The following is a 19,470-nucleotide window of genomic DNA, read 5'->3' as shown; positions in this document are numbered from 1 at the left end:
CACAGTTCCGAAAATTGGCTAGCACAGTTTTTTTTTTCGTAGCACAGTCCTTAAAATTGGCTAGCACAGTTTATTATTTCGTAGCAAAGTCCAAAAAAAACAGCTAGCACAGATTGACCTGCGAGACGCGAAAGTCGACCAAAACAAACGAACAAATCGACAAGTGCAAGTGTGACGAGGCAATATACGCACGCACACACACACAGTTTTCTTTTTTAGTTTTTTTTTTTATGTTATGTATTTGTATGTAAATAGAAGTGTTTGAAATATCTGAAGTTAATGTTTAACTAAAGTGCAAGTTTGATCAGTATTCCCCACAACGATTCACTGTATGGGTGTACATCTGTTGTGTGTGTGTTTGTGCTTTCGTGTTAGTGTACTATAGTAGGAGTTTAATGGAGTGTGGGAGGCGAAACGCTGTAGTAACATTATAACGAAATCTACAGTACAATATCTGGACGAGGCGTCATCGGCAAACAGCAAACAATTAGAAGAGAATTGAATTACCTGACGGAAAAACGAAAACGACAAAGGAAATGTAAGTTGGCTGAAAATGCGAAAAAGACAGCAAACAAAAAGAGCCGTGTAGCCATACAAATGAACATACATACATACATACATACATATGTATGTACATGCATATTAATGACAAACGCCATTATCGTTTCGTCTTCCCACTGACCGCCTAACTATTGTGTGTGTGTGTGTGTGTGTAAAAGCGGGAGCCAGTGTGCGTGTGTTGCAAAAAGAAAATAATATTCAAAATTGATATTCAATTTAGTTTTGATTGTTTATTGAATATTGTGCATAAATTTTCAATTAATTGACTCTAACCTCTATCGAGAGAAACATTGGCTCTCCCTCTCTCTCTTTTTGTATGCCGGTTTCCGATCTCTTTTCTTTACCAACAAAGCCCCATCTTTCTCTCCCTCCCTAGCCTTTATACATATATTCTGCATACATATAGAGATATGTTATATATATATGTGTGTGTGTATGTTACAGCATCTGTGCTTGTTTGGGCATTCATGCTGAACAGCTGTTTCCTATCATCTATCTTAACAATAAGAAAAGGCCAGCTGTCTCCACCGTTAGTTTTAATACCCTATTTTAATTTTTTTATATCAATCATTCAATAAAGAATCAGTATGATATGTAGACGATTATTTAAACTTGTATCTGCAGTAAAATCTCGATAGAAGATTGTTAATTCATCGAAAATTTCGTTTCGTGACAATCGACTAACTTGTTGATTCTATTCATACAACCTTTATATGATTTTGTATATGGGGTCTGGCTATATGCATATTTTATGGAAAGTGTATTAAAATAAGTTCGCAAAAACTTTATAAACCGCCTATCACAATATTATAGACATTTGCTCAGAATTTTGATATCCGGTGCTCTAAATTATATTAAAACAATAAAAGTATTCAAGAACATGCAATAACAAAACAGAATAGAAAACATCTACATTTGTATATACATGTATGTATGTATGTATGTATGTACATATGTACATATATTGCCCCAAAGGGTTTTTTATTATTTCACTTTATCAAAAGTCCTGGATTAAAGAATGTCTAAAAAACGTCTTGAATGAATCGGCGATAGAAGTTTCTAGTTTATCAAGCTGTAATTTTAACCGGAAGTATTTAGCATTGTGATGAAGAAAAAATGTTTGGGATTTTATGTAGGATTTTGGCAGAGTTTTTTGAAACAATATTTTAGAATGTTATACGATTCTAATTTGCAGTTGTCTATTATTATTTATTTGTGTTTAGTTTCAAATTCGAAAAAAAAAATGTTATCACGGAATTATGTTATCGACTTTGTTATGACCAAGACAGAGGGAATATTTTGGTGATTCATTTTTGGGTTTCGTGCTTTTTGGATGAAGTCTTGAGTCCACTCAGTTTCTTTCCAGTTTTCTCCCCCTCCCTAAAAAAAAAGGAAGAACCCAAAGTCTTTAGTCCTTTTTTTTTTTTTTTTTTTTTTTTATCAAATTAAATGAAACGCTCCCCGTAATTAAGAAATTACCTTTGCCGCACTCCCTTTTGGCCATTCCAACAGAAACGTTTGCAATACCTCTAATCACTTTTATCGTCCGATTTCGTGTTATCGCTCACCAGATAAGAGAATTATTATATGTACATACTATATACATACATATGTATGTAGAAACAAAAAAAGTACACACGGCTTTGTTTCGAGAGAGTCAGAAAAGGCAATAACAAACGTATAAAAAAATATTATTTTTGTCGACCTAATATTTTGTATAATTGCAGACTAAGGAGACGACAACGACGACGACAACAAGAAAACTGTTGGACTCTGCAGTGGCGCTAGAATGTCAAACCAGGCCGATATTGATTATGACAAACAATTCCAGGATGACTTGGCCAAGGCAACGGCTCTGAGTTTGGAGCAACAGGCGTTAGATGATTATAGGCGGCATAAGAAATATGGCCCAGCCTATGGTTATGGACAGCAGCAGCGTGGTGGTGGACCTCATCTTGCCCAGCGTAGGCATTCTGAAATCCATCAGCAGTCAATGGCAGCATTGACAACGGAAGCCCGACCCAGCAGCAATGTGGAAAGATCGCGGACTCCGCCAGCCGCTCAGACACCAGAGAACGATTTGATAAGCTTTGCCAGTCCAACTAGCAAACATCCGGAGAGTGGAGGAACACCGTTTGGTAAACTAATCGAGGATTTGCAGCGTCTACAGACAACAAATCCACAAACGGCTCTAGTCCCACTTGCTCCAGCACAAACACCTGGACCGCATTATGGTTTTGCATCTCCTCCCGCCGCTATGCCGTATGGTGGAGCAGTTGCAGGTGCTGCCGGTGCTGGCATGCAACTGGTTCCCTATCAACCCCAAAACCAGCAGCAGCAACGTCCATTGAACAACGAGGAATTGCAACGTCTCTACAGCCTGCCGAATCATAATCAATTGGCTGTGGTGCAACCTGTAGTTCAACCAACCGCCTACCTCTATTATCCTGGCGCTGTGCCCATAGTGCCCGGCTCGGCTGCCTTTATGCCACCTCAGTATGTTGGCCATGGGTACGGTTATGCTCAGCACCCTCCCGGTTCGGCTGCGGCACCTCTTGCTTCAATTGCATCCACCCATATGGATTTCTCGCGTCCAAACCCACCTCCTTCACATCCTCCAGCGACGAACAATGGCTTACCCAACCAACCGAAGATTCCAGAAGCAAATGGCGTGTCGCTTCCACCACGACGTGTAGCGTCTGCCAGCGGCGGACAGATGTCATCTACTGGTGTCGTTCATCGTACTGGAAACGATTTGATTGACCTCAATCAGGAGGACTAGTAAGTAGTTCTTAAGTCGATTACGATTCGTTTAGAAACTCGTCTGATGCCTTCTTATTTTTAGTTCCCGTGTCAGTGTTTTGGAGGCTTTTGATCCTTTGCTGAATGAAAATACCGGTAAGTTCATTGCTTTATCACATCAGCATAAGGTTAACAATATTTAATTCACAATTTACTAAACCAATTTAACCGATAGGTTGGGGATAATAACAATAACACAATGGCTTGAGTAGGCAGTTAAGAAATCTGTGAAAAGTATGCAAATTGGATGAGCTTGTCCTTCTATCCGTCCGTTAAAATACTTTTATTTTATATAGACTCAAATGAAATGGGATTCGTTATTTAGGCCAAACTTGGATGATTAATGATAGTGAAGTCATTATTAAAATTCCATTTTATTGTTCATCTCAAAGTCGGATTATCTATCTACTATTCATTAAACCTAAACGCATGTTTTTTTTTTACCAGAATTCATTTGTTCAGGAATTAGAAATAATAATCTAGATCCAATAGAGTTTCGCTTTGATCCCGCTCAACATTTCCCTTTCGTTTCTATAGTTACAAATTAAAATTTGATTTTGTTTCTTTATTTTGCAGTGTCGCAAAAATAAATTACAGATAAATAAATCCAATTTTCAAAGAAACAGAGAAACTTATTTACAAAAAAAAAAAGAATGAAACAAATACTTTTACATCACAACCACAACAACAAACACGCCGCCACCTAACCGGGCTTTGGTCTCTGGATAACCCCAATCCGCTCCAAAAAATATATATGAAACAAAACACGTTTTAGATGAAGCACCACCCTCTAGACCCACCTACTATTACTATAACTATTGCTCCACAAATTCTAACTAAAAAGAAAAAAAAAACACAAGCATACACATTCTATTAACAAAATATATATAAATATATCTAATCCAAAAGAAAGTAATGGTCAAAATTTGTGCCTTTCCGGAATTAAAAAATAAGACATAAAGATAGACAGACAAGGACAGAAAATGAGTATTAATGTAATAAAAAACCAGAGGGCCGGGGCTAACTTCGACCGCGTCAAAGTTTGTATACCCTTGCAACTTTTTTGGTAACTCTTTCCTTACCTATTAGCCATCAATGGCTAATGTTTGCCAAAGAATGGCCTACAATCATAGGAAATAACGAAGATATTGATCAAAGTCACTGTTTTCCACCGATCGTTCTTATGGGAGCTATATGATATAGTCACCCGATCTTGATCAAACTTGGCAGAGTTATTTATAGGCGTAATAAACTCTCTAATATTAAGTTTCACGACAATAGCTCAGAAAATAACGAAGGTATTGAGAAAGTCACTGTTCGTGACTTGGCCGTTTGTATGGGAGCTATATTATATAGTCACCCGATCTTGATCAAATTTGGCATAGTCGCTTATAGGCGTAGTAAACTCTCTAATATTAAGTTTCACGACAATAGCTCAGAAAATAACGAAGTTATTGAGAAAGTCACTGTTCGTGACTTGGCCGTTTGTATGGGAGCTATATGATATAGTCACCCGATCTTGATCAAATTTGGCATAGTCGCTTATAGGCGTAGTAAGCTCTCTAATATTAAGTTTCACGATAATAGCATAGAAAATAACGAAGTTATTGAGAAAAGTCACTGTTCGTGACTTTGGGGTTTGTATGGGAGCTATATGATATAGTGGTCCGATCCGGCTGAATCCGAGATATACAACGCCTGCAGTATATACAAGCCTACGTGCAAAATTTCAGCAATGTAGCTCTTACGGTCTAGGAGGAGTTTGCGTTGATCCAGACGGACGGACGGACGGACGGACGGACGGACGGACGGACGGACGGACGGACGGACGGACGGACGGACATGGCTAGTTGAACTCGTCTCGTCGTCCTGATCAAGAATATATATACTTTGTATGGTCGGAGATGCTTCGTTCTATGCGTTGCACACTTCTGACCAAAATTAATATACCCTTTTTGCAAGGGTATAAAAAAAATTAAATAAAATGTAGTTAGTTTTCCAAATTTATTTAACTGACAAAATCCAAGATTTGTTTTGCTTTAACTTGCAATTGTGATTTGCCAATATACAATATATGTATATATATATATATTTACTACAAAACTTTATATATACAACAAATTAAATACATAAATATTTATCTTTATAAAAATACATACATATGTTTAATACTAAAGTTTATAAACAAAGAAAAAAAAAAAAACAAAAACAAAAAATTACCATATTTGAGTTCGATAATAAACCATTACTTTTAATAATTAATATGTCTATTGTTGTTTTATTAAGCATTTAAAATTCCAAATGCCAATCTCCAATTAAGCATATGTATGTGTTTAACCAGGACTTTTCCAATTCGTCTTCCAAATTTTCTAGAAATTGAGATTACAATATCTTTTGGCATAGTCAATTGTTTCTTCTTTTGATCGAAATCTTCTATGGAATCTAAATAATGTTTATATTTATGATACTACTATGTCGTATCGAGTTACGATATAGAATATATCGATTTTCGCCACCAAATTCCGTAATAAATGTATATATACATAGATTGCAGATCGATGCAATTTATAAGATCTCATAAAGAATATAGTACTTTTTGTTTTGTGAATGATAAACTTGAACACAGACGTGCCAATCGACTAATGCCAGAATTGCGTCTCTAATATTCGCTCAAAACTAATCTCAAATCTGTTGAAATGAGCAAAACTTTTTAATCAAACTAATGTAATTCATTATATACTATACATATGTACATATAGAGAAATGCATTCGAGGCCAATTATATGCCTCTATTCCGCAATTGTTTCAATTGCTTTATCACAGATCTTGAGTTTTAGTTCCATTTAGTTGTAAGTTGGGTTCTATATGGTGTGGTTGTGGAATTACATATATCCAATTTTTTTTTTTTGTAGAGGATCTCTTTTTGGCATTAGTTTTAGTTTGTCCTTGCCCTTATTCGTGAGGTGACCATCAAAGGTCATTGGCTGGACAGTCAGACAATTGGCTATTAGAGAAAGAGAGAAAGAGAGAGAGAGTGACAGACGCTGAATGGCAATTTGTTAGCATAGATTTGTGAAATGTTCTCACGACGAGAGTTGAATTTGTTATTTTTGGATTGTCGTATTTATGTATCTCTCTCTCCCCTTGATTATAATGTGTACATTGCCAGTCGGTTGTATTTTGTATGTAGATGGGCTCCCACCACCACTAGCACCACCAACAACACCACCACCATCTATATTATCATCATCATCACCATAATTGTGTAATCTCGCCATATTAACCATGCATTCGCTACTTGCAGGAAATGACAGCGCCTCCGATTGCACATCCTACTATGCTGAGTACGATCCCTTCGATTTTCTATATAGCGGCGATGCTTGCACCCAATATTCAGATCCCATGTACGAGGCCGTCAACAGGTGGGACAAGAGCGCAGCAACGGCGGCCGCTTCGGGGGCGTCGGCGGCATCATCAGCCAGTCCACATGCTAGTTTAATTGGCTGGCGGCAAGATTATTTATCTGGCGTTGGGGTGGCTGGCCGAGAACAACTGGAAGGTGATGGTGGATCAACAATTGCAGCACCCCCACCATTACCGCCACGAAATCAACAGCTATATGATTCAGCGCCACCCACTGGATCAAAACCAGGACCATCATCGTTTCCTGAGGCAGGAGCATCGGGCTTAACGGATAGCTATACATCTAGCATACCAGCCCATGTGGTGCTCGATCGTCGGAAAACGTGTAAACGTCTCTATGAAATGATTGTCGACCAGCCCTCTGAAGATTTAGAGCTCCTGGAGTTCTATCATATGGTTCGGCAATTGCGCACCCGATATCCGCACGACGACGCACCCTCAAATGCGGGCCACGTGGTGGCTGCCGAGTTCAATTATCATTACATGATGGATACCAGCATCAAGATCATTGTACATCCAGCTCTCAATACCCTGCAGCAGCATGCTTTGGCCACTTCGGCGGCTGGAGAACAAGTTAAGGGATATGGCACGCCCGTGACCTTTACCTGTGACAGTAAGGGATACCCAAAATTCTTGCAGATTGAATACTGTATTAACATAATTTCGATTTCAGTTGATTCCGTTGTGGCCCAGGTTGTAGCTCAGGCATTAGCTTCGCTGGAGGGTCAAGTTAAGGGCACTGTTACCGATTATGTCGTCAAGCCAATAGGTTTACTCGAATGGCTGGCTCCCAGCTCCAAGCTGAGCCAACTGGAGTGTGTACACAATAGTTTTCAACTAGAGAAAGATGTCCATTTGGGTCTCTGTCTAAGCAGTGCTTCCAATATGCAGGCCATAGCTAGGACAGAGCGAGATGATGAGCACGACGCTGGTCTGCTGCCCGAACAATTGTTGCCCAACGAAGTGGTTCCCATTGTAACCTATGACAACATGATGATACTGATTGAGACTCTGGAAATGGAAATCGACAAACTGGAATCAGTGGCCGACAGTTGGTCTACACCGGGTCGCAGTGTATTTAGCTGCTCGGGTGTGGTGCAAGCGGTCAAGGCAATATGTGCTCTACTCGGTTCGATCGATACTCTGGAGATTGCAAGCTGTATAGCCGATCTGAAGAAGATCTGCGAGGACGCGCAAACAACCAAATATGCTTCTCAGACGGGAGCCAGCAATCCGGAAATAGTCAGTGACTATGGTGACTATGCCCAGGTTACGCTCCGACCGCGATCTCTTCTTGAACAGATAAAACTCAAGTGCAATGGTTTACGCGATGCAGTCCAGGAGCTTGTCGAGCTCTATGCCAATGTGTTTCGCGTTGCTTTTTCGGTTAAGACGCAAGACTATGCCACAACTCCCATTCCCATTTCATGTGTATCGAAACCCATTGTGGTTAGCATCAATTGCTTGCATCGGCCGCCACCTCACTGGAAATACGAAGATTATTCACTCTGCGTCCAATTGGTCTATGGTACTCGTTTGCTGTCCAAACCCCATGTACTAAACTGTTCAAACGACATGAGTGGTGGCCTCTTTGCTCGCTTGAATTTCAGTGCTTGGCTGTCTTTCGATCAGCATCAAATTTGCACATTACCGCGCGAGGCTCGCATCACATTTGTGCTCTACGGCAAACAGGCGGCAAGCGAGAATGAGGCAGCATCGGCCACCAATGCGGACACGAATGGAGAGCGCAGACAACAGGTGACCACCGAATTGGGCTGGTGTTCCATACAATTGTTCGACTTCAAACGCACCATGATCTGTGGTCCTTATTTACTGTCGGTATGGCCGCCTACTACCGACAAAATGCTGGGACCGGCTCCAGCACGCGGCTGCCATCCGCATCCGGACTTTTGTCCTGTGTTAAGCATTGAAGTGCCCCACTATGGTGGGCATATACAATTTCCCGAACACCAGGAGGCTCCCAAGCCTGCTCCACAGTGAGTAAAAATTAATTAAATTCTCCCATTTCTTCTCTAAATGAATTTTTCCTACTGTAGTTACGATTTCGCCTCCCTGGATGCCAATTTGCAGGAGGAACTGTTGGACACCGCAGAATTGGGCTATACGGGGGCCACCGAACGACGTGAAGTCTTTTGGGAGAAGCGCTTGTATTTACAAAACTATCCCAATGCTCTGCCCAAAGTTCTTCATGCCGCCCATAGCTGGGACTATGCCAATTTGATCGATTTGCATGCCCTGCTTCATTCATGGTCACCATTGTCGCCGCTGCAAGCATTGGAATTGCTATTGCCTCGATATCCTGATGCCAAAGTGCGTGAAAAAGCTGTGGAATGGATATCACAAATGCCAAATGATCAGCTAGTTGATTTTCTCCCTCAACTGGTGCAATCTTTAAAGCATGACACATATGAGGGTTCGGCATTGGCCCGTTTTCTACTGGCCAAGTGCCTGGAATCGCCGCGTTTCGCTCATCACATGTATTGGCTACTCGTCCACAGTCTGCCCGACGATCCACTCAACTCAATTGGCACGGCCATGGTAGATCAGGAATATGATGAGAGTCAAATCACACAGGCCCGTTACTATCGTCGTAACAAAATGATGTTGCGCGCCCTGATGGCCATTTGTGGTGAGAAAATGCTGCAGCGCTTTATGTATCAGCATCGTATGTGTCAAAAATTAACCAAAGTGGCCGAGTCGGTGAAGGATGCCAAAGAGTCAATGCGCCAAAAGAGTTTGGCTGCCGGCATGGATGAAGTACATCAGGATTTGATAGAGCAGCCCACCTGTTTACCCCTGGGACCCGAGCTGGAGGTCACGGGTATACAAGTACGCAATTGCAGTTACTTCAATTCAAATACTTTACCCCTAAAAATCACATTTGTGGGTCCTGATGCAGAGCCTCTGCCAGCCATATTTAAGGTAATTTAATCGGTATTCATATCAGTGAATTACATAGATTTTTGATCTATTTTAATGATCGTTGCAGTGCGGTGATGATCTGCAACAAGATCAATTGACTATTCAGTTGATACGTATAATGAACAAAATGTGGTTAGCCGAACGTTTGGATCTCAAAATGGTCACATTCAATTGTGTGCCCACTGGTCATAAGAGTGGCATGATTGAGTTAGTCTCTGAGGCCGAGACTTTGCGTAAAATCCAAGTTGAATGCGGTCTGACTGGCTCCTTTAAGGATCGACCCATTGCTGAATGGTTGGGAAAACAGAACCCCAGTCCCTTGGAATATCAGAGTGCTGTACGAAACTTTACATTATCCTGCGCTGGCTACAGTGTGGCCACGTATGTTCTTGGTATCTGTGATCGTCACAATGACAACATTATGCTTAAGACTTCGGGCCATCTGTTTCACATAGATTTTGGTAAATTCCTAGGCGATGCCCAAATGTTTGGCAACTTTAAAAGGTAACACACACAGACAGAGAGAGAGAGAAAGAGAGAGAGAGGGAGAGATAAAGAGAGCGTTTATTTGATTATGCAAAAAATTACTCCATATCTTTGCAGAGATCGCACACCATTTGTCCTCACCTCGGATATGGCATATGTGATAAATGGTGGCGATAAACCATCTACAGATTTTCATTATTTCGTTGATCTTTGCTGTCGTGCCTTTAATATAGTACGCAAAAATGCTGATCTTTTACTTCATACGCTGGCTCACATGGCCACCGCCGGCATGCCTGGTGTCAATTCCAATGCCGTGACCTATGTGCGACGTGCCTTATTGCCATCGCAATCCAATCCCGAGGCAGCAGCTACTTTTGCTAAAATGATACAGTCCTCGCTTAAGAGTTGGTTCACGCAATTCAATTTTTTTCTACACAATTTAGCCCAAATGCGTTTCACTGCCGACGAGGGAACCGGCGAGCTTCTCTCTTTCGTTCCCCGGAAATATACGTAAGTTCGATTTGGTTAATCTCATGCCGACTAAATATATTTATGCCTTCTTCTTTTTTCATTGATTTGCAGTATGCAACAGGATGGCCGATTAAAAATTGTAGTCGTGGTTAGATTCCAAAAGCATTATAGCATGGAAAAATACTATATGTATATACTCCAAGTGACGCGGCATGGCCAACTAGATCCAACACATCTATTTCGATCATATCGCGAATTCGTTGAGTTCCATCAGAAGCTATGCATGCATTTTCCCCTGGTCAAACTGCACAGGTAAGTTTATTTTTTGAGTTTTAATTTCTCTACTTAAGAGTTAAGTTTAAAACCAGCAGCCAGAGAGTTCTCAATTGATAAGAGATGGTGGTAGATTTAGTTTATTTTAGAGTTCTCTGAGCATTTCTCCGAATGAATAATGGACCTAATCATCATCTACTCAATGTGTCTTAACTGTGTGTAACCCAAAATAACTACTAATAGAATATTTGACCTGCGGGTTTTGTCGTATATGAGTACTCATCGTCGTCATCTAATTTATTCCATTCAGACGAGCATTAAAAGAATGAGTTTCTCTACTTACTCAGCATTTGTTAAATCCTATTATATCTTTGTGTGCCTATTTCTTTTTCTAGACCCTTAATGCCCTTTCTTTGAGCTTTTGCTCTCTTTACTTCGAAAGCCCTTTAGGCTTGTTTCTGGTATTAAAAAAACTTAACAATGTTATAGCTCGAAAACTAATCAGAGATTGAGATTGATTTAAAAAGACGTTTGTTTGAGTATCGTCTGGACTTTCCATTGCAGAGGATACAAAATTTCAGCATATCGATTAGTGAGTGATATTTGCAATATGATACAAATATAAAACAAAAATTCACTTAAAATTTGATTTCAAAATGCAATCTCTTGTGATTTTTCCGAGGCGTACGAGAATCTATACGCTTGAAACTTCAAAGAGCGAACCTTCGGATCTAATCTTACTTGATTCTAATCAGACACATTTATTTGGCTAGTTATAGTAAATTAATCTGGTCGTAAAACTATTCCGTTTTATCTGTTTCCGTTTTTGTTTTTTATTTCTACATCGGATTGTTACTTGATTTCTCTTTCGTTTTATTCTGTTTTTTGCTATTATTTTACAAATATTACAACTTTAACTGTATGGCAATATTCAGGATAATACCGTTTTCAATTGGTATTAATTAAAACAATTAAAATACTGTATTCGCTAAGGCAAAATTATGTACATACATAACATTAGATATTACATTTGGAAAAAAGTCCTAAGCCTCTGTGTCATTACTGACTGGCACTGCAATGCCTGGAAGACGCAATGATTGTGTCATGGAACGATGTTCACTTATGGCCCGTACAAAGGCGTCGTCATCATCATCATCCTCCTCGTCATCGTCGTCGCTGTCTGTTCGCGATTTGGATACTTGGCTACCAAAAAGTTTTGGCATGTTCGACGAAAATTCCATATCTTCGGATTCACTTGAACTTGGCATATCAGCCGATTGATAATATTGCAAGTTTTCAGTATCGAAACGAACTTTTCGTTTGGCAGGTTGTGGTGCAACGGCAGGAGGAGCTAGGGCGATTGCAGCCTCGTCTTCACCTGAACTGGAGCCGGGTAACTCATCCGGTTGATAGCATAGCAATGGCGGGGCATTGCCACCACGCACATTAAGGGTGACTGGTGGCCTTGAGATACGTGGTGCAGGTTGCGGAGGCGCCCTTCTAGCTGCCTCCGGTGGAGCTAACGCGGAAACTATTTGCAACTCCTGGCAGAGTTCGTCAAAGGTGTGTGTTTCACCATTGGTGACTTCTAGTTCGTCATACAGATCATCTATATTAGTTACTTCTTGCTTGCCCACCACATCACAGTAATTGGGCAAACTATTCTTATTGGCTTTGCCGTTTTCCATGTGCATTAGGAACTCGTAATCGGGTAGGAAAGGAGGCATCCCAGCCTCATAGGGTGGCGGCTGAGGCTTCTCCGGTGGGTCTATTAGTTCTATTTCATGAAATAGATCTTCTACCTGTTCGACTTCAACATTCTCTAGACTCGGATGCTCTGCCCAATTTGGCATTGGCACTGGCTCATCAGTTACAGCAGGTGCTATCACTTCATCTAGATTTTCAAAGTTTTCCCAATCCTCTTCAATATTTTTGCCAAACCCAGGAGGACTACTTGCAGTTGGTAATTGCGATTGATCAAAATCAAGTATATCCGCCTCATTCAATTCGAATGTCGAACGGATGCGTTGAAACACACCATCGTCGGCAGTTGGTAATTCCAAATCAGTGAATAGATTAGTTTCCGTTGGCGTTTCCAGGCCCGGTGATGGAGTTCCAGCAATAACTTCCATCACAAATGCCCTGTCATTCTGTTCGTTAGATTGCTCGACGGCTTGACTGGTCTGTGTAGTTTCAAGTTCCGGCACGGATTCCACCGCTGGCTCCTCTGGTTTCTGTTGATGATGTACGACAGCTGTTACAGCTATAGCTGCTCCCACATGATCATCGTCGGGTGTCAATAGTTCGGGTACATCGTCGACTGCATCGAATTTCACATATCTTCCACTATCCTTGTTCCCCAATTGATTATGTTTTGTTGGAGCCGATGATAACGATGATGATGAGGCTTGGGCACTAATCAATTCATATTTTTCAGCAAAATGATCGAAATTCGGTATGCCCAGTTCGAGGGCAGGTTCCACAGTTGGTTGCACTGTTGCTTCAATTGGAAGAGCTGTTGTTGTTATTGTTGTTGCTGCTGCAGCTACTTCTAAAATAGGCGGTGCTGGTGGCTGTCTTGTGGGTGGTGGTGGCACTTCATGAAACTCATAATTAGCACTGTTCACTTCCCTGCGTCTTCGGCGTTGGGAAGCCTGAGGAGCTTCTGGTCGATAGACAACTGTGCTAAGTCCGCTTCCAATTGTAGACTCATCCGGCGAAGACATTCCATGTAAACGTAAATTTGGCACACTACCAGTAATAAAACGGTTCCCTTAAATGGTATACAAAAAAGATGATTAAAAAAAAATTACTTTACGACATTACAAACGACAACAAGTGCATGCCATCTCGCTCGCTCTTATCGGCATATGTACAAACACTTGTCCCATTTTGTCATATTCATTATTTAGTAAAATACATTTTTACATGTATTTTGTTGATTTTAACTTTAATTTTTATGAAATTTAGTTGACAAGTAGATATTAATCGTGTAATTAAGTGTATCAAACATTAAAGAGTAATTCCTTAGTAGTCTTTGTGTTTAAATCCAAAGATCTAAAGAAAGATGATTCTGTTAACTAGTATGTTTATGCTGATTGGGCATATACTTCTTTATTTTATTTCCTTAAGTACAATTATCACAGGAAAATAATTGAAATCTCTTCAAAATTGAAGTAACTTATGATTTCAACAATCTTTGCCTTTGCAAGTTTTCTAGTTGATGATTTTGCAAAGATATATATGTACATATGTACATACATACATACGCTTCGTTCCAATTGACCAATATAACGAATTGATTTGATCAAAGGTTTTACATTTTGGTTTTTGTTGTTTGTTTATTACCTGCCGCCGATGATGGCCGTGTGCTTTCAAATTCCTCAATATTTCGTTGTCGAAATACACCATGGACTGCATTATCTGTGCCATTTATCTGCAACCGAAAAAAAGGTGTATATATTTATTTTCTCAATGTTTTAAGAGCATTACATGTATGTACATATGTAGCTGTAGACTCAGCTGTTTAAGACGCTTGAATGCCTCACAAATGTGAATTGTAAAGGTGTCGAATGGGCAAACACCTGACCACAGACAGTCACACATGGCACGGACTTACTTAATTAGTGATGAGCCATTTATAGGTGAGGTGAGAGAAAAATCAAAATGAGATCATTAAATGTGTTCAAATCGATGACAAATAATTTGTCCTTTTACGAATTTTAAGTTGAAATGCCTTCGAATTGTATAAATTTTTGTGGTATTTGCTCCTTATCTCATTTACAATTCAAATTACTCACGCGCGCGTCACAATTTCAGATTCGGTGAACTTTCTCTCTCCCCCTCACACAAACAATCTGTCTCTCTCTCTCATTTTGGTCGGTCTCAGTCGGTTTGGTTTTGCAGGTGCTATTTGTATTGCCTTATCAGTTCCAAGTTGTGGTTCTCGGTATCGGAGTATCATATTAACCTTTATTAATTGCAACAATATTCGCAGTTTTTTTTTCTCTCGCCCCAGTCAACGAAATATAAAGAAAATAATGTTTTGTTCACCTGCGATTCATAGGCGGCATAACGTGGCGCTGTCTGCCGTTGTTGTTGCCGTTGTTGCTGCTGCTGCTGTTGGCCTGTAGATCCTCTATCGAATGTCAAACGACGCCGGAAACCCCAAATCTTAATGCCAAATAATGCAAAAATCAAGCCCATTAATAACATAATTGAGGCGCTTATGGGACCAATGATGACAGCAAGTTGTTGACCTGGCAAATGAGTAGGGGTAATCCTTGTTTATAGTGCTCTGATAACATTTACAAAAGGGTGGCAAGGGTGGAGAGAGGGGTTTTTGCAAAAATTTACCTTGGCCCACATTCTTCAATTGAGCCATGTCTTGCTGCTTGTTTGGGATTTCTTTTTGTTGATATCTTTAAAAACTAAATCACTTTGGCTGGCATTTTGCAATTTTTACAGTTGATTTTATTATCTGTGTGTGTGTTTTTTTTTGGTTGCCAAAAAAAAGAAATCAAAATCACAAAAAAAAAAAAACAATAATAAAAACAAAAACTTCACCACGTCGTCGCTGGTTGATCGAACGACTTGGCTGGCTGGGTCTGGCTAGCTAGTTGGCTCGACCGTACGCCAGCTCGTTCGTTAACTGATTGAGAGCTAACGACAACACGCTGTCGCTTATCGGGCCCGATATCGTGAGCGGTAGTGGCCCCCAACCCCCCGCGCTCCATCCATACACACATTGACATCATACGCAAGCTCAATTCTTGTACTCTTCTTTCAAGCTCTGTGCGCTCTTAAAACTCTGCAAGTTTCTACAACAATGAAATCACTTTATTTTCAGTCAGGCAAATTATCAGCTATTAACGGTGTTACCCATGGGCTTGTACTAGACGACGACGATTCGCGGTCAACTGATAAGCAATCGCTATAAACGAATCGAAATCAGAATCACGTATATACAAATGATATATTGTATATATGTACATACATAGATATAATTACATATTTGTATTCTATTTTATTTTATTATTACAAATATGATAAATACATTTCCTTTTGTACACTCAGGCAAGGGTATTTCTTTTAGTCGTTGTGGATTCGGCATAGAGAAGAATGATTAATCAAAGAAATTGATTTGCCAGTTGTCAATTGTAAACAAGCATTAGCAGACTTCTTAGATGCTCCTGAGAGACAATAGACTTTGAATTTTTTTAGTGTTCAATCGCATTGAAAACAATTGTTATAATAAAGTCCAAAAGAAACACATTTAGCCATAAAATGTATCACTTAAGACATGGATTTATGACAAGCAACTCAAATTAAAGCTTTAGAGATACTAATTAGTTGTTTCATTTGCTCATTAAATATATATTTTGATTCTTCTTTACAGCCTTCCAGCTGGTGTGCATGTGGGTCGTTCAAATATCAAGTCAGTGGCCGAAAAACGTCTACCTCTTATACAACGTTTCCTAAAATCACTTTTCGATGCATCCGAAGAGATAGCCCATTCCGATTTAGTCTATACATTCTTTCATCCACTGCTAAGAGATCAGCAGGAGGCCAAATTGGAAATGCCAAAGATTAAGGGTAAGCCAAAAACAAAACAAAAAACACACACACAAACTGAATATATGCAATTTAATGATATGCATTTCTTTGGCAGAGGTTAAGCGTCAACCATCTCGCGACAATCCCAATGAAATTGGCCAAATACGTTTATCGCTGCAATATCAACGCGGCGTACTTACTGTGATGGTGAGTGAAACTAGAAATCTATTGAATATAACATTTGTATAACATTTGTTAATTTATTTAGATACACCACGCCAAAGGGCTGCCCATGCTACAGGGTGGTCAGGAGCCAAACACCTATGTCAAGTGCTACCTGAAACCGGATCCCAAAAAGAAACCAAACGCAAGACCAAAGTTGTGCGCAAAACTTGTGTACCCAGTTTTATGGAAACGGTAAGCATAGTAGAGATTACTCCCGGATCCGATGAATGATCTTAAAAACTCTTAATGTATTCTTTCTTTTCATTTCATTTAGCTTGAATATCGCATGCCATTGAATATTATTCAGGAGCGACGTCTACAGGTCACCGTCTGGTCGCATGATACGCTGCAAGAGAATGAACTTCTTGGAGGCTTCGAATTGGATCTATCGAAACATGACTTACGACAGGAGCTTTGCGATTGGCATCGTCTGGGATCGGTGGCCAGAAACTAAAACTAAAACAATGTGGCCTAGGTCTCTAGCTATAGGAATATATAATAACATCTCGGCCCCCTCCATAACCCAAAAGAGAAACTTATTATAATATCATTGTGCCTGTTGTCGTCTCAACGCAATAATACTTACTTATTTTCAAAGTGATTGTACATTCCACATATGCATATTTCTATATATACATATATATATATATATATATACAAATCTCATTGGTATGTGTATATATATAGATATATAAATATGTGCATATGATATTTATTACTTACATCTATGTATACTTCAAATTTAACTGACACCCTATCCAAATCCTAATCCACCTCCCCTCTCCAAGCACCTGGTAGAAAATTATTGTAGCTATTCATATTGTAAATACTATATACATTTCGTCGTTTCATTCATATGCAATATTATTATTATTATTATTATTATTTCATTTTTTTTCTGTTTTGACGCACAAAATTTTGAATGCGTTGTAGAGGAGTCTTTTTTTACTCGAAATTATATATGCAATAATAACAATTATTGGCTTTTAAATAAAGCATAAATATATGTAATAATTATTAAAAACAACAAAACATTATTTAGTGTCTTTTGCACATCAAACAAAGAAATATGTCTTCTACTCTTCGTTCAACGATATTTCGTACTCAGTTTAATACAGTATTATAACAATGTGAAGATCCTTCAAAAAAAGGTGTTCTCGAGTGCATTCCCAAAGTTTAATTTTCTCTCTACACACACATACACACACACACACACACACACACACACACACACAAACATATTTAAATTGCATTCAAAAATAGATATTTAGATAACCAATTGAATATGAGTACTAAATACATAAATGTGTATGGAATCTAGTATAAATCATTTCAGATTTTGGCAAAAACAAAATATTAATAGGTTGCAATTTACAAGCATTTATTGCTTATTATTTATATTATATATTTATGTTAATGTTAAAGTGATTCGACATACATCTATGTATGTATAATTTATACAAATTCATTCAATTTAGGGATTTACATGCTGTGAATTGTGTATGTGTTATCTCATTTATGAATGAAATTATTAGCTGGGGTCAAAGTGCTTGAATTCGTTTTAGATTGAAAAAAAAAACAAACTAATTTGTCGTAAAAGAACATTAAAATATATTTACTTATAGTTCATGGAGCAACATACAGAACGCACATTAAAAGTATGAATATGTAAATTACAATTTTGGTATTCATTGAAATACTCAACTTTCAATCGACTATAACACTCAACTCTTTCTCCTCTTTACCTATGCAAATCAAATCAAATAACTATCAATGAGAACAGAAATACTAAAAACAAAACTAAAACGAAAAGTGTCTTTAAAAAATGTACTTTAGATTCTAAGAATTCAATGAAATATTGCTATGAACAAGATTCTATTTTTATATCAATGAATATTGAATATATTTGTATATGTCTTATATGTAAATGTATGTATGTATGTGCATGTGTGTATGTTAATCTAAGATTAATTAAAAAGAAAAACATGTTTTACAAAAAAAAAAAAAAAAAAAAACAATTACAATGTCTAATAACAACAATTTTGGGTACCTATTCTTTTATTTTTCTAACAAATAAAAAATGTTGCAACAATAATACAACATTCTATATGAGTCATTTATCATTTAGATGGCAGAGTGATTAATCAATATGTAATGTGTATAAACATGCGAAATATATGCAAAGCGGAATTATATTAAAGTAGTTACCATAAAACAATTCCTTAAGTAATTAGTCGGGTTTGCTGTCTTTGTAATTTCTAAATTATACTTAAAATGTTCTCAGATTGAAACGCGGAAAGGACTTGTTGTTGAGCCCGAAAAACTTAATAGGTGACAAAGTAAAAAAAGTCAAAATGCTATCAAAGAATGACCCACAAAGTTTAAGCCAAAACTGTTCGGCTCTTATGCCATTCAATGTTGATTAAATTTATCCTAATTAAGGGTTATTATGATAACTATTTGAAATTTTCGGATTATTTTCCAGATAGTTTCTGTGGAAGCCATATGATATTATCGCCAGATCAGATTTAGTCACTAGACAATTGTTTTAAAGACAAGAAAGTCATTAAACTAATAATACTTACATATAATGCCAGCGTTGAGCTAAACGGAGGGAAAAATAGACATGGCAATAGGAACTACTCTGGTGCTCTTCAATGAATATCTGTTCATTGATCCACAATCTGTTTCAATACTTCCGATTGAAGGCTAATACTTGCTGCTTTTCTC

The 19,470-nt window shown here is 38.5% G+C and overlaps 2 protein-coding genes across 2 annotated transcripts; one reads left to right on the top strand and one right to left on the bottom strand.

Moving 5' to 3' along the window:
• Pi3K68D (phosphatidylinositol-4-phosphate 3-kinase catalytic subunit Pi3K68D) lies at positions 1-17,595 on the top strand. Its single transcript, XM_068285771.1, is given in 14 exon segments — positions 1-538; positions 2,289-3,342; positions 3,407-3,459; positions 6,668-7,399; positions 7,460-8,783; positions 8,844-9,729; positions 9,797-10,233; positions 10,333-10,725; positions 10,798-10,998; positions 16,358-16,554; positions 16,631-16,722; positions 16,784-16,865; positions 16,868-16,932; positions 17,015-17,595. Coding segments are annotated over 13 exon segments (5,634 nt in total). The 5' UTR covers positions 1-538; positions 2,289-2,350; the 3' UTR covers positions 17,195-17,595.
• Positions 11,809-15,600, bottom strand: LOC137573870 (uncharacterized). Its single transcript, XM_068285939.1, has 4 exons — positions 15,316-15,600; positions 15,013-15,218; positions 14,308-14,395; positions 11,809-13,732 (listed from the first exon to the last, which is right to left on the bottom strand). Exons 1-4 carry the CDS (start codon positions 15,341-15,343, stop codon positions 12,003-12,005), a joined length of 2,052 nt encoding a protein of 683 aa, XP_068142040.1. The 5' UTR covers positions 15,344-15,600; the 3' UTR covers positions 11,809-12,002.
• Positions 17,596-19,470: the final 1,875 nt, after the last annotated feature.

This window comes from Drosophila tropicalis, unplaced genomic scaffold (assembly GCF_018151085.1).
Source record: "Drosophila tropicalis isolate 14030-0801.00 unplaced genomic scaffold, ASM1815108v1 contig_443, whole genome shotgun sequence".
In the NCBI taxonomy this organism is placed as follows: domain Eukaryota; kingdom Metazoa; phylum Arthropoda; class Insecta; order Diptera; family Drosophilidae; genus Drosophila; species Drosophila tropicalis.
This window is presented reverse-complemented; position numbering and strand designations above follow the sequence as displayed.

Bases quoted from the DNA above. Each gene is read 5' to 3' on its own strand.
- LOC137573870 (XM_068285939.1), bottom strand. From the start codon at position 15,343: ATGGCTCAATTGAAGAATGTGGGCCAAG. The intron at 15,219-15,315 runs GTAAATTTTTGC...CTCATTTGCCAG, and splicing joins ATTGAAGAATGTGGGCCAAG to GTCAACAACTTGCTGTCATC. The intron at 14,396-15,012 runs GTGAACAAAACA...TTTCGGTTGCAG, and splicing joins ATGCCGCCTATGAATCGCAG to ATAAATGGCACAGATAATGC.